Consider the following 16,256-nt stretch of genomic DNA (forward strand, 5'->3'; position numbering starts at 1 on the left):
TTCCAAATTATTCCGCACAGGAAGTTTCAAAACACTTTATAGGTTGTAAAGAACTGAAAATTGTCATTTGTTGTGTTTGCAGCATATTTACTGAAATCAAAAGCTATTTCAATCAAATTTTTAGCAACATTTTAACTGTTTAAACATTTTAACAGATCACGTTACATTGTAACATAGGACCCCTTATTTGATAGCAGCTTCACAAGTCTTGCATCCATTGAACTTGTGAGTTTTTGGACAGTTTCTGCTTGAATTTGTTTGCAAGTTTGCATGTCAGAATAGCCTCCCAGAGCTGCTGTTTGGATGTAAACTGCCTCCCACCCTCATAGATCTTTTGCTTGAGGATGCTCCAAAGGTTCTCAATTGGATTGAGGTCAGGGGAGGATGGAGGCCACACCATGGCTTTCTCTCCTTTTATCCCCATAGCAGCCATTGATGCAGAGGTATTCTTTGCAGCATGAGATGGTGCATTGTCATTCATGAAGATGATTTTATTACGGAAATCATAGTTCTTCCTTCTGTACCAGGGAAGAAAGTGGTCAGTCATAAACGCCACATACTTTGCAGAGGTCATCTTTACACCTTCGGGGACCCTAAAGGGGCCGACCAGCTCTGTTCCCATGATTCCGGCCCAAAACATGACTCCACCTTCGCCTTGCTGATGTCACAGCCTTGTTGGAACAGGGTGGCCGTCCACCAACCATCCACTACTCCATCCATCTGGACCATACAGGGTTGCACGGCACTCATCAGTGAACAGGACTGTTTGAAAATGAGTCTTCATGTATTTTTCTGCCCAATGCAGCCGTTTCTGCTTGTGAGCATTGGTTAGTAGTGGCCGAATATAAGGTTTATGCACAATTGCAAGACTCTGGAGGACTCTCCACCTTGATGTCCGTGGGACTCCAGAGGCACCAGCAGCTTCAAATATCTGTTTGCTGCTATTGGGCTCACCTGCCAATCTAATTATCACAGGTGTCCGAGATTGTTTTCAGTGATCAAAAGAACCCTGACACACAATGTCATCCATGAGTTAAACTGAAAAACAAAATATTTCATCTTTGTGACACTTAAATAGAATTTGCATAATAATTTGGAACAGGGTGTATACTAGTTTACTTTAGTATATTATTTATGCCTTTTATATTTTCTGTAAGCTGTAACGTCAAGACCAGTACCTTCATTTAGGGTTTTATGATTGTTTTATTTTGGGCAAAATAATGTATTTTAGTTGGACTTGCCATTCGTAATGGAATCTCTTTGTGGACAGGCACAGACATGAATGAGGGACAACTCATGGGGGAGTTTGAAGCATTTTCCCAGCAGCTGGAGGCAGAATCTTGGAGTCAGACAGTGGACAGCAAGTTTCTTAAACAACTGAAGAAAGATGTGGTGAAACGGCAGGACGTGATCTATGGTAAGAACTAAACTCCAGAAGATGACTTGTGTTAGCACACAGGAACTGGATGATGTAATTGAACACATCAGTGTAAAGAGAACAGTGTTGGCCCACTCAATGAGTACTCTTCTGGGGGTGGGTAATGGCCTTCCATCTGGAGCAGTACAAAGAAAGCAGATTGCAGTCTACCACTATTCCATATCATAATATTTTGCCTTGATCTTGATTTTACGCCACAGAATTGTTAGATTTTGTGTAAAAATATATATATATTAAAAAAATTAAAATTTCATATACAGTCAGGTCTATAAATATTGGGACATCGACACAATTCTAACATTTTTGGCTCTATACATCACCACAATAGATTTGAAATGAAACGAACAAGATGTGCTTTAACTGCAGACTGTCAGCTTTAATTTGAGGGTATTTACATCCAAATCAGGTGAACGGTGTAGGAATTACAACAGTTTGCATGTGTGCCTCCCACTTTTTAAGGGACCAAAAGTAATGGGACAATTGGCTTTTCAGCTGCTCCATGGCCAGGTGTGTGTTATTCCCTCATTATCCCAATTACAATGTGCTATTTGCATTTGGAATCTGTTGCTGTCAACTCTCAAGATGAGATCCAAAGAGCTGTCACTATCAGTGAAGCAAGCCATCATTAGGCTGAAAAAACAAAACAAACCCATCAGAGAGATAGCAAAAACATTAGCCGTGGCCAAAACAACTGTTTGGAACATTCTTAAAAAGAAGGAATGCACCGGTGAGCTCAGCAACACCAAAAGACCCGGAAGACCACGGAAAACAACTGTGGTGGATGAGCGAAGAATTCTTTCCCTGGTGAAGAAAACACCCTTCACAACAGTTGGCCAGATCAAGAACACTCTCCAGGAGGTAGGTGTATGTGTGTCAAAGTCAACAATCAAGAGAAGACTTCCCCAGAGTGAATACAGAGGGTTCACCACAAGATGTAAACCATTGGTGAGCCTCAAAAACAGGAAGGCCAGATTAGAGTTTGCCAAACGACATCTAAAAAAGCCTTCACAGTTCTGGAACAACATCCTATGGACAGATGAGACCAAGATCAACTTGTACCAGAGTGATGGGAAGAGAAGAGTATGGAGAAGGAAAGGAACTGCTCATGATCCTAAGCATACCACCTCATCAGTGAAGCATGGTGGTGGTAGTGTCATGGCGTGGGCATGTATGGCTGCCAACGGAACTGGTTCTCTTGTATTTATTGATGATGTGACTGCTGACAAAAGCAGCAGGATGAATTCTGAAGTGTTTCGGGCAATATTATCTGCTCATATTCAGCCAAATGCTTCAGAACTCATTGGACGCCGCTTCACAGTGCAGATGGACAATGACCCAAAGCAGACTGCAAAAGCAACCAAAGAGTTTTTTAAGGGAAAGAAGTGGAATATTTTGCAATGGCCAAGTGAATCACCTGACCTGAATCCGATTGAGCATGCATTTCACTTGCTGAAGACAAAACTGAAGGGAAAATGCCCCAAGAACAAGCAGGAACTGAAGACAGTTGCAGTAGAGGCCTGGCAGAGCATCTCCAGGGATGAAACCCAGTGTCTGGTGATGTCTATGCGTTCCAGACTTCAGGCTGTAATTGACTGCAAAGGATTTTCAACCAAGTATTAAAAAGTGAAAGTTTGATGTATGATTATTATTCTGTTCCATTACTTTTGGTACCTTAACAAGTGGGAGGCACATATGCAAACTGTTGTAATTCCTACACCGTTCACCTGATTTGGATGTAAATACCCTCAAATTAAAACTGACAGTCTGCAGTTAAAGCACATCTTGTTTGTTTCATTTCAAATCCATTGTGGTGGTGTATAGAGCCAAAAATGTTAGAATTGTGTTGATGTCCCAATATTTATGGACCTGACTGTATATATATATATATAAGAAGAAGAAAGGGGACTTTGAAAGTGGCATGGTTGTTGGTGTCAGACGGGCTGGTCTAAGTATTTGAAAAACTGCTGATCTGGGATTTTCACGCACAGCTATCTCTAGGGTTTACAGAGAATGGTCCGAAAAAGAGAAAATATCCAGTGAGGGCAGTTGTGTGGACGAAAATGCCTTGATGTCAGAGGAGAATGAGCAGACTGGTTGCTGCGACATTCAGATGGTAGGGTCAGAAATTGGTGTAAACAACATGAAAGCGTGGATCCAGCCCACCTTGTATCAACAGTTCAGGCTGGTGGTGTAATGGTGTGGTGGGATATTTTCTTGGCACTAGCAAGGTGTACCTAATAAAATGGCCGGTGAGTGAAACCTCAGTTGCTTTATTATCTTCTCTTTAAATAGATTTTTGTTGAAAAGATTTCAGACTGTAATTCAAGTAGACACAAAGAAAATCAGAGGTATAATGTTCTGTGCGATATATAAAGAAGAACGCAGTATAGTTATATTTTGAGATCCACAACAGTTAGGATCTTCCATCTGCGCCTCTGTTTACAATCCAGCCCCAGTTACCGGGATTAAGAGAGAAGAGTAAGACCATTCACAAAGAGGGCAAGTCAGAGAGGAGAAAAAAAAAAAGAGTAAAAGGAGACAGTTGGGAATGGGTTGGGATAAGGGAAGGAAAGGAGCAAGACCAGTTGAAGCACCACCATTTTAAAACCATTTCTCCCAAAACTAAGTGGATATTAGATTGTCCTTAAGGACCCGTTCACACTTCAGCATTTGCGATCTAAGCTCCTACTCCTTTGTGAGCAACAAGCTTCCTCCATGTGATGCTGTTTGCCGCAATTGCAGCGCGATTTATCGTGGCAGAACCGTGCTGCATTTTGGTGCCATTGAAAATGAGTGGCACCCGAACAGGCGTGGTGCAATTTGTCGTTTGTGCAGAGAGTTTTGGGATAGTGGGCAGAATCGCGGCAGATCTGGTCAAGATTGCAAATGCTAAAGTATGAATGAAGCCTTTAGAATCATCAAAGTGTCTAGGGAATATTAAGTAATCTAAGGGGACCAAACCTTTTTCATTTTTTCTAGCCTTATCATGGAGTACAGCCACCGGTTTTTCATACACTAAATACATGGCATTTTGTTTGACTTGTGTGAACATTGAATGTTTTTAACAAATAATTACCGTATTTTCCGGCGTATAAGACGACTTTTCAACCCCTGAAAATTTTCTGAAAAGTCGGGGGTCGTCTTATACGCCGGTGCGAGCCGGTGTCAGGGCGGCACTTTTTCGAGGGGCGGCGCGCCGCTGCCCCCCCTCCTCCTCCAACGGACACTAAGTACAGGGGTGGACAGAGGGGCTGCTGTACCTTACCTGGCTCCGGTCCCACGACGATCCGGTCCAGGAAGCGCGGCTGCTCCTTCTTTCAGTTCGGCCGCTCGATGGTCACGCAGCCGCTCGGTTCCACCTCCTCACCGGTGATTGGGCGCCAGCACTGGAAAGGCACACAGGCGACCAATCACCAACGAGGAGGCGGAGCCGAGCGGCCCCGCGAAAATCGAGTGGCCGCACTGGAAGAAGGAGCAGCCGCTCCTCTCCCCCACTGACACTAACGATGGGGCACTATTCCTCCTCCACACTGACACCAGCGATGAGGCACTGTTCCTCCCCCACTGACACCAACGATGAAGCACTGTTCCTCCCCCACTGACACCAACGATGAGGCACTGTTCCTCCCCCACTGACACCAACGTTGAGGCACTATTCTCCCCACTGACACCAACGATGGGGCGCTATTCTCCCCACTGACACCAACGATGGGGCGCTATTCTCCCCACTGACACCAACGATGGGGCGCTATTCTCCCCACTGACACCAACGATGGGGCGCTATTCTCCCCACTGACACCAACGATGGGGCGCTATTCTCCCCACTGACACCAACGATGGGGCGCTATTCTCCCCACTGACACCAACGATGGGGCGCTATTCTCCCCACTGACACCAACGATGGGGCGCTATTCTCCCCACTGACACCAACGATGGGGCGCTATTCTCCCCACTGACACCAACGATGGGGCGCTATTCTCCCCACTGACACCAACGATGGGGCGCTATTCTCCCCACTGACACCAACGATGGGGCGCTATTCTCCCCACTGACACCAACGATGGGGCGCTATTCTCCCCACTGACACCAACGATGGGCCGCTATTCTCCCCACTGACACCAACGATGGGGCGCTATTCTCCCCACTGACACCAACGATGGGGCGCTATTCTCCCCACTGACACCAACGATGGGGCGCTATTCTCCCCACTGACACCAACGATGGGGCGCTATTCTCCCCACTGACACCAACGATGGGGCGCTATTCCTCACACACTGACACCAACGATGGGGCGCTATTCCTCACACACTGACACCAACGATGGGGCGCTATTCCTCACACACTGACACCAACGATGGGGCGCTATTCCTCACACACTGACACCAACGATGGGGCGCTATTCCTCACACACTGACACCAACGATGGGGCGCTATTCCTCACACACTGACACCAACGATGGGGCGCTATTCCTCACACACTGACACCAACGATGGGGCGCTATTCCTCACACACTGACACCAACGATGGGGCGCTATTCCTCACACACTGACACCAACGATGGGGCGCTATTCCTCACACACTGACACCAACGATGGGGCGCTATTCCTCACACACTGACACCAACGATGGGGCGCTATTCCTCACACACTGACACCAACGATGGGGCGCTATTCCTCACACACTGACACCAACGATGGGGCGCTATTCCTCACACACTGACACCAACGATGGGGCGCTATTCCTCACACACTGACACCAACGATGGGGCGCTATTCCTCACACACTGACACCAACGATGGGGCGCTATTCCTCACACACTGACACCAACGATGGGGCGCTATTCCTCACACACTGACACCAACGATGGGGCGCTATTCCTCACACACTGACACCAACGATGGGGCGCTATTCCTCACACACTGACACCAACGATGGGGCGCTATTCCTCACACACTGACACCAACGATGGGGCGCTATTCCTCACACACTGACACCAACGATGGGGCGCTATTCCTCACACACTGACACCAACGATGGGGCGCTATTCCTCACACACTGACACCAACGATGGGGCGCTATTCCTCACACACTGACACCAACGATGGGGCGCTATTCCTCACACACTGACACCAACGATGGGGCGCTATTCCTCACACACTGACACCAACGATGGGGCGCTATTCCTCACACACTGACACCAACGATGGGGCGCTATTCCTCACACACTGACACCAACGATGGGGCGCTATTCCTCACACACTGACACCAACGATGGGGCGCTATTCCTCACACACTGACACCAACGATGGGGCGCTATTCCTCACACACTGACACCAACGATGGGGCGCTATTCCTCACACACTGACACCAACGATGGGGCGCTATTCCTCACACACTGACACTAATGATGGGGCACCATCGTTGGTGTCAGTGGGGAGAATAGCGCCCCATCGTTGGTGTCAGTGGGGAGAATAGCGCCCCATCGTTGGTGTCAGTGGGGAGAATAGCGCCCCATCGTTGGTGTCAGTGGGGAGAATAGCGCCCCATCGTTGGTGTCAGTGGGGAGAATAGCGCCCCATCGTTGGTGTCAGTGGGGAGAATAGCGCCCCATCGTTGGTGTCAGTGGGGAGAATAGCGCCCCATCGTTGGTGTCAGTGGGGAGAATAGCGCCCCATCGTTGGTGTCAGTGGGGAGAATAGCGCCCCATCGTTGGTGTCAGTGGGGAGAATAGCGCCCCATCGTTGGTGTCAGTGGGGAGAATAGCGCCCCATCGTTGGTGTCAGTGGGGAGAATAGCGCCCCATCGTTGGTGTCAGTGGGGAGAATAGCGCCCCATCGTTGGTGTCAGTGGGGAGAATAGCGCCCCATCGTTGGTGTCAGTGGGGAGAATAGCGCCCCATCGTTGGTGTCAGTGGGGAGAATAGCGCCCCATCGTTGGTGTCAGTGGGGAGAATAGCGCCCCATCGTTGGTGTCAGTGGGGAGAATAGCGCCCCATCGTTGGTGTCAGTGGGGAGAATAGCGCCCCATCGTTGGTGTCAGTGGGGAGAATAGCGCCCCATCGTTGGTGTCAGTGGGGGGAATAGCGCCCCATCGTTGGTGTCAGTGGGGGGAATAGCGCCCCATCGTTGGTGTCAGTGGGAGGAATAGCGCCCCATCGTTGGTGTCAGTGGGAGGAATAGCGCCCCATCGTTGGTGTCAGTGGGAGGAATAGCGCCCCATCGTTGGTGTCAGTGGGAGGAATAGCGCCCCATCGTTGGTGTCAGTGGGAGGAATAGCGCCCCATCGTTGGTGTCAGTGGGGGGAATAGCGCCCCATCGTTGGTGTCAGTGGGGGGAATAGCGCCCCATCGTTGGTGTCAGTGGGAGGAATAGCGCCCCATCGTTGGTGTCAGTGGGAGGAATAGCGCCCCATCGTTGGTGTCAGTGGGAGGAATAGCGCCCCATCGTTGGTGTCAGTGGGAGGAATAGCGCCCCATCGTTGGTGTCAGTGGGAGGAATAGCGCCCCATCGTTGGTGTCAGTGGGAGGAATAGCGCCCCATCGTTGGTGTCAGTGGGAGGAATAGCGCCCCATCGTTGGTGTCAGTGGGAGGAATAGCGCCCCATCGTTGGTGTCAGTGGGAGGAATAGCGCCCCATCGTTGGTGTCAGTGGGAGGAATAGCGCCCCATCATTGGTATCAGTAGAAGGAATAGTGTCCCATCATTGGAATACCATACTGAAATAGCATACCATATTGAAATCAAATCTGATGTTTTTTCATTTTTATTTGGTGTGCGTTGGAAGAGGGGTAGTCTTATACAGCGAGTATAGCTCAAACCCTATATTTTAGCAGGAAAAGTAGGGGGTCGTCTTATACGCCCAGTCGTCTTATACGCCGGAAAATACGGTGGTCTTTATTGAACTGGTTTTTAGTCACATGACTTTTTTTCAGTGGTCAGCTATAATGTGTAGATATGAGTTTAATTCATCTTTCTGGTCCTTTTGTGCAGAGCTCATGCAGACAGAAATGCACCATGTCCGGACTCTGAAGATTATGAGTGAAGTCTACTGCCGGGGAATGCTGACTGAGCTGCAATTTGAGCAAAAAGTTCTAGAGAGGATCTTTCCATGTATTGATGACCTGCTGAACATCCATAGCCAGTTCTTCCAGCGGATTCTGGAGAGAAAAAAGGAGTCTGTGGCTGAAAAATGCGAGAATAACTTTGTCATCAGGAGGATTGGGGATATTCTGGTGAACCAGGTAATATCTGTAGTGTAGTAAAGCTGATCAATTATCCTGTCTTTTGAATGCTTTATATATTCTTTATGTATATATCTGACACATTGCTGTGTTCCCTTATGTGTTTTGTGAATTTATCATGGCTACAGTAATAAAAAAAAGGTTAAAGTAACTCCCCCCAATTTGCTCCCCTATGGCCCCTGCGCACAGATGACACAAGCAAATTCGTAAAGTTTGCATGCCCCTCCATTTCTCTCTCCTCTGGGGAGCACACTAGTCTAGAGAGTTGGTGGAACAGACGGACAAAGTTGCAGAGTTAAGTTGAGCCAGAACAGGAGATGCATTTTACCTATAGGCTTGAGCAAAGCTTTATCAAGACTTTGTATCTCTGCAAGTGTGATGTGGGGTGGGCATGATATCCTGGCCCCCTCAGTCCAAGACTTGAGGTCATGACTGGCCGACCTGGAGTGCAGGAGGAAGTTGAGGGATGGGGGTTGTTGGCTCAGAGGTTGGATCGTTGAGTGCTTCCTTTTTCTTTTATAATATTTTTTATAAAAAATTGTTTCTATTTTTTTCTTTTCTTTATTTTTGTCCTACTGGGGATTTATTGTCACACCATTAAGATGTAGGATTGCATTGTACGTATGTTCCTCCTGGTTTAGGGTTACAAATTTGTAACCCCTTTCATTGTTTGTATAGTAAATTCTCAATAAATCTCCATGCACACTGGCTTAAAAAAAAAAAGAAGAAAATCTGCATGTAGAGGAGTTTAGCTTTTTGACTGTAGAAGCAACTGTAGTCTAGAGGCATTTTTTTAAGCGCAGCGTTTAGAGGCAGAAAAAAAACCCTTCTGTTTTGCGTTTCTGAGAGAGTATTTCTGGCAGAAAAATACACGAATCGCTTCTGAATGCTACTAAATGCTAGTACAAAAACTGCTCAAGTTATCTTTTTTTTTCTGCCATTGCATTTGTCACTGGCGTTTTTTGTGTCCAGTGTGCATGGTGCCTAAAACTTTTATGGAACAAAAAAAAATCCTAGGCTCGCCTGCATGATTGGCAATTTTGCTTTTGTGACCAGTGAGAGCATTTGGTTCTGGGATTATAACATTTTGAAATTAATGATTGAGCAACAATATTGTTGAAATTACCATCAAGCTTTGTAACTTTTGCCAGTTAACAGCCAGACTTTGTAGTTTGCCCTTTAAATGGAATAGCTCTGGGTTATAAAGGTATTGAATGGGAGAAGTATTTAAAGTCTTGTCAGACATCTAGTAGACACCCTATGAACATTAGTAAACAGTTGACTTTTTATGAGCAAAGCTCATAATTTACTGTTACTGTTTGCTTTTATAGTTGGTTGTAACAATGGAAAAGGTTCCATATTTTATTACTGAAAATGCAATATTTATGTGTTGCTGTCTTTTCAGTTCTCAGGTGAAAAAGCTGAACAAATGAAGAGAACATATGGTAAATTTTGTGGTCACCACAATGAAGCAGTGAATTATTTCAAGGATTTGCTGTCCAAGGAGAAGAGGTTTCAGGCATTTATTAAGGTATTGGAGATAGCAGCTGCATCTTACATTGTGGTTATTTCTGGTTTCAAAACTGTGCATAGAACTAAGACTCTGATTTGTTTCAGAAAAAGGGAAGTAGCACATTAGTCCGCCGTCTAGGGATTCCAGAATGTATACTACTGGTTACTCAAAGGATAACAAAGTACCCAGTGATTTTACAGAGAATACTGCAATATACAAAAGGTAATCATTATGTGTGTCTTTAATAAATTGACTTTATATACTACGGTTTTTATCTACATAAGTTGTACATCCTGAGTCGTAATTGATTAGTGATGTTTCATCATTGTCTGTGTGAGCTACATGTCCACATCCCAGCAAATCATGTACAGCTATGAACAGAATATGTAGTCATGGACTTTGTGTGGACATATAGAAGAGAAATGGAGTAGAGTAAAAACAACTTTATTATGTACCATTAAAAATCTATTACACAACTTTAAAAATTACTCTCTACCGAAGGGTTCACAACATGCAAAGATTCTTATTACAATTCACATGTGAATTCGTTTCGGGAATCCTTCTGCAGGAGACCATGTGACAGAATCAGTACACTGGAACCCACTCCTAATCTTTAATAGAGTAATAGCCAGTAGGGTAGACTGGGATTCATAGCATGTGCTTGTTGGCCATAGAGGTGCAAATGAGTAGACCAAGGTGAAGCCACTGCCTCTGGTGAGAAATTCAGGAACATTCAGTAACCAACCAATGGTCTTTGTACAGATAATTTTAAAATAGAAGGACCAAATTCCTAATGGGGAACATCCAGACCCAATTTAAGTAAGTCACCATAAAGACAGCAAGGTAGTCAGAGTAGTCAAGGCACATATATTCCAAAGAGGGGGCTCTTTGTAAGTATCTTAGACGCATACTCAGTTCACATCTGTACGGGCTGGATTGATGTGAGCTGAGTTTGTTTCCAAGATACTTATCAGGAGCACGTGAAAATGGTTGAGACTGGCAATTTGCCATTGGGCATGAGCACTGTCACATGTGGGTGGTTACATGCTCCCCGATACCTGGAAACCCTGCTCTGTTTGAGCAACAGGACATGGGCTTAGACAAAGGTAAGAAGCAGGAGGGATAGGCGAGTATAATGTACTGGGGGAAGGAGTAGCGTTGAACTTTCATCAGACTGTCATTTAGTGCAGAAGTAATAATGGAGTCTAAAAATTGCAGCATCACACCAAGATGTTGGCGTGCAAAAATAATTTATTCCACCCATAAAATTATTACAGCAAGCACTTTTCAGGGACCACTCATCGCCCCCTTCATCAGGGCAACTCAAAAATGTTTATAACTGGTTGTAGACTTTGGGCATGCTACTCATACGTTGTCATTATAAACAGGGCATGTGTAGCACGTCCAGTCTCTCTGCTCTGCTTCTGGGACAACTTCCTCCCGCTACACAGTAATTGTCAGCTGTGTTTAATGAAAGTCATATTGCTTTTTACTCGGAGTGAAGTCCACAACTCTAGCTGTCAAAAAAGCAGTCACTTCTAGGAGCAGGAGAAAAAAAATTCTCATAATAGCTTCTAGGAGCTTAAAAAAATGCTAGTGTGCATGGAGCCTTAATCAGTGTTTATAAACCATGTTACATATGGTTACATTTGCATCTGTCTGTTCCTTCATCTTCAGATCAAAGGGTTGAAGGGTTGAAACTAGATCTGCAAATTTGTCTCAGTAAAAAAAGAAAAGTGTGTGTGTGTGTACAGGTGAAACTCGAAAAATTAGAATATCGTGCAAAAGTTCATTTATTTCAATAATGCAACTTAAAAAGGTGAAACTAATATATGCGATAGACTCATTACATGCAAAGCAAGATAGTTCAAGCCGTGATTTGTCATAATTGTGATGATTATGGCTTACAGCTCATGAAAACCCCAAATCCACAATCTCAGAAAATGAGAATATTACATGCAATCAATAAAACAAGGATTGTACATAGAATAATATCGGACCTCTGAAAAGTATAAGCATGCATATGTACTCAGTACTTGGTTTGGGCCCCTTTTGCAGCAATTACTGCCTCAATGCGGCGTGGCATGGAAGCTATCACACCTGTGGCACTGCTGAGGTGTTATGGAAGACCAGGATGCTTCAATAGCGGCCTTCAGCTCTTCTGCATTGTTCGGTCTCATGTGTCTCATCTTTCTCTTGGCAATGCCCAATAGATTCTCTGGGGTTTATTTACTAAAGCTGGAGAGTCCAAAATCAGACTCCCTTCTGCATAGAAACCAATCAGCTTCCAGGTTTCATTGCCAAAGCTTCATTGAACAAGCTGAGGTTAGAAGCTGATTGGTTTCTATGCAGAAGGGAGTCTGATTTTGGACTCTCCAGCTTTAGTAAATAAACCCCTCTATGTCAGGAAAACTTGTCTGAAGTGTCTGAAACAAATAGTGGAGGAATATGGCAGCAGAGAGAAGTGACACTTTGTGCTCTGGACTGAGACAAGTACACAGTAAAGAGGGATATGCTTTGTTCATATTTCATGTCTGAGGTTTACAACCACTTTAAGCATTTATTTCAAAAGTAGCAGTGTCTCTATCTCCCTGAACCCTGTAGTTTGGTACTTGTTTTGACTGACAGTAGCAGAGAAGACTTTTCCTCCACTCAATAAATTCTCCATCCTGATAAGTGGAAGGGTCTGTGTGCCTGTGTTCCAATCAAATTTTTGATCTGTTTACAGAGAATGAAATTGAGCATCAGGAGGTGGAAAAAGCCCTGAACATGGTAAAGGATGTTATTACTGAGGTTAATAATAAAGTAAAAAATTATGAGAAGAAGAAGCGCCTTAATGAGATCTATAACAAGACTGATAGTAAATCAATACAACGCATGAAGAGTGGTCAAATGTTTGCAAAGGAGGACCTTAAACGAAGGAAATTGGTCCGAGATGGCACTCTGTTCCTGAGATCCAGTCCAGCCAATAGGATTAAAGGTTAGACTTTTGAGTTTGCTTTCTATATGCCTCTGTTGTACCACCCTATGAAAAGTGGTCCACCACAAATTGCTTTTCAGAGGGCGGTAGAGACTGCTGCCCATGTGAAAGAGCCCTATGTAACAAGGGACAAGTAAAGAAAACTTGTACTGTGGGAAACACAGGAGCTGGCATTGTTGACTTCCTTCTGAAAATGCTAGATGGCTGGCTGTCTTTGAATTTCATACTTTCTAAGACCATATCCCTGAACAAATATGCCTAATAGAAATGTCAGAAAGATATGTGTTCTGAATTAGTTACTCATAAAACACTGAATCCATTGGACAAGCATGAGAATCTGGGATCTAATCATTTTGAAGTGGTTCTAAAGGCTGAAGGTTATTCACCTTCATGCTTTCTATACATGAAGGTTAAAAAAAAAAAACTTCAGTGTGCAGCTTCCCATTCAGCCCCCTGATAATTGCCTGAGCCTGATCTTCATCCGGTGATGTGCGTGAGAGCCTTGGCTCTCCCGGGTCTCCCTCTCCTCCCTGGCACATGAAACATAGCAGCAGGAGTCATTGGTTCCTGCTGCTGTCAATCTGAGCCACTGAGGAGGGAGCATGAGGCGAGGCCAAGCCGCTTTCTGTATGTCTTATAGACATACAGGGCTGGCTTTGGAGTGAGCACGCATGAGTGCCCCCAGAGCACTCGGCTGGGGGGAAGGGACAGGAGCACCGGTTGGGGACCCAAGAAGAGAAGGATCAGGGCTGCTCTGGGGAACACCACTGCACAGAGCAGATAAGTATACCATGTTTGTTATTTTAATTAAAAGAAAGAAAAAAAGCTTTACAACGACTTTAAAAGGTATAGGTCAGCAGTAAAACAAAAAGAAAATGTGCTACACCCCAACTAAAAGTCCACGTCAGCGACCCGGCATAATCCTCAGACGCTCATTTGTTGAAAGTCTTGGTAGAAAAATCGATCTGCACAACCGTCAATCGATCTGCACAACTGGCAGTTGTGCAAATCGATTATTCTACCATAGATCAGCAATGGTGTCCTTCCTGCTTCATACTATGAATGACGGCCCTGGAACTGTCCTCATTAAAAACGTCCACAGTGGCAGCCGTGTATGAAAGTTTAAATCAATTGCAGCGTGGTAACCATGCGGTGTCCAGTGCTGGGTACATTACTTTACAATGGGAGCTCAGTCTACTGCAAGAACACTGTATTTTATACAGTGACATCAATGGAAGCCAGTTGTGAGTTAGTCATCCTCGCCCACAAGCTTATGTACTGCCAAGAACAACCAGTTCTCCCAGTCTCCACCCTTTTGGAGGAGCAATTTGTTTTTCCTTGATCCATCAACACCAACTTTACAAGGCTTGGTAACCTGGCTTTCTTTGCTATGAAATTTCTCTATCAGCATAGCCAGGAAGTTCAAGGAAAAAAAAAAATAATAACTTGTAATTCAAAGTTATTTTTTGCAGACCAGGAACCACATTGCATGTGAGTAATCATCATTTCCAACTGAATCATTAAATTGCAGGCCATTGCCGTCCACCTCAGCTAGGTTTTCATTTTTACTGTAAGTGGGAACATATTCCTAATGTAGAACCTGATACACCGCAGGCTGAGCCAATACTGTCCGTAAAGCAGCTGACTAGCAGAAGAATATTCTTATCAGATGACAGGCAGGGCTATGGTCATGTGCTTAATTCTTACAGTAACTCTTTTCTCTGTTCTACAGAGGTGCTGGCTGTGCTGCTGACTGATGTGTTAGTTTTCCTTCAAGAAAAGGACCAGAAATATGTCTTTGCATCACTGGTGAGGCTTCTTTACGTCACTGAACTGTGCTTAGAACAGTGAAATTATGACCTAGTTGGCTTATTTGTTGCTTTACAATGTAATAAAAGCATTAAGGAATATTACCCATTAAAGTAGATCTCTAGCCAAACCTTTTTTTTATTTTTATTTTTTTGGATAGAGTAAGTGAGAGTTATATAACCCCTGTCATATTTTTTCTCACCATCTATGTCCCATTTTGAAGATTTACCTTCAGGTTCTATCCCATAGCCTGACAGGAAGTGAGAGAAAATCCCTGCAAATACAGGGAATCCCTTGGGGATCCCTAGGTCACCAGAACTAGTGTCCCCATTGAGAGAGAATCCCTTGGGGATCCCTAGGTCACCAGAACTAGTGTCCCCATTGAGAGAGAATCCCTTGGGGATCCCTAGGTCACCAGAACTAGTGTCCCCATTGAGAGAGAATCCCTTGGGGATCCCTAGGTCACCAGAACTAGTGTCCCCATTGAGAGGGAATCCCTTGGGGATCCCTAGGTCACCAGAACTAGTGTCCCCATTGAGAGAGAATCCCTTGGGGATCCCTAGGTCACCAGAACCAGTGTCCCCATTGAAAGATTTCCCCTCTACTTCTTTTCTGGAGAGAACCCAAAATCCTGCATTTTTTTTTTTTGAGTTTCAATGGTAATGGTAAACAGGACAAATAGAGAAGGGGGAATCTCCCTAATGGGGGCACAGATAACAATACAAACTGACAGGGGTTCTAATCCCTCCCCACTCCTTCCAAAACTAAAAAAAATACTTTTCTAAGTAGCAAAATTGTATAAAATTGCTCTTGTTTTATCGTAAGGCTAGCTATACATGTTTAGATTTCTGTAGTTTAGCAAAATGAGAGAAATTACTCTATGCCCTCATCATCAATATTAGAAGAATGGAAGTAGAAATCTCCATTACCAGCTATTGTACTCGCGGCTCTATAAATACTGAAACCATGACTGCATCTAATTGGATACTGCCACTGTTCGGCCGCCAATTTTCTGCCAAGCTGTTTAGATTTTTCAGTCTAAATTTGACGAGCTGGATGTTGCCCACAGGGTCATCCACAATTTGATTTTCAGCTGATTCGAGGAATCGACTAAAATTCAAAACCTCTTTGGCCAGCATTACATCCAGTTTTTCCCATCAGTTGGAATTGTAACAGCTGTAACAAAAATTACATCAACGGGCTTTGCCTTTGAAATTTACTAGTATGCTCCCAATGCTTTCCAAGATTGCAAAGTGTTTAGAAACAGAATAAGGGG

At 44.7% G+C, this 16,256-nt stretch overlaps 1 protein-coding gene across 2 annotated transcripts in view; it reads left to right on the forward strand.

Annotated features, from left to right (window-relative positions):
• Positions 1-16,256, forward strand: part of AKAP13 (A-kinase anchoring protein 13) — a 425,147-nt gene that overhangs the window by 380,085 nt on the left and 28,806 nt on the right. For both annotated transcript variants that reach the window (XM_089687654.1, XM_089687655.1), the window contains 6 exons: positions 1,271-1,417; positions 8,428-8,678; positions 10,084-10,209; positions 10,296-10,413; positions 12,920-13,171; positions 14,904-14,980. In XM_089687654.1, coding sequence (XP_089543780.1) covers positions 1,271-1,417; positions 8,428-8,678; positions 10,084-10,209; positions 10,296-10,413; positions 12,920-13,171; positions 14,904-14,980 — 971 coding nt within the window. The remainder of the gene's footprint in view (positions 1-1,270; positions 1,418-8,427; positions 8,679-10,083; positions 10,210-10,295; positions 10,414-12,919; positions 13,172-14,903; positions 14,981-16,256) is intronic.

Source organism: Staurois parvus, unplaced genomic scaffold (assembly GCF_062004578.1).
Source record: "Staurois parvus isolate SC_StPar_1 unplaced genomic scaffold, SC_StPar_1.0 ptg000432l, whole genome shotgun sequence".
NCBI classification, from domain to species: Eukaryota; Metazoa; Chordata; class Amphibia; order Anura; family Ranidae; genus Staurois; species Staurois parvus.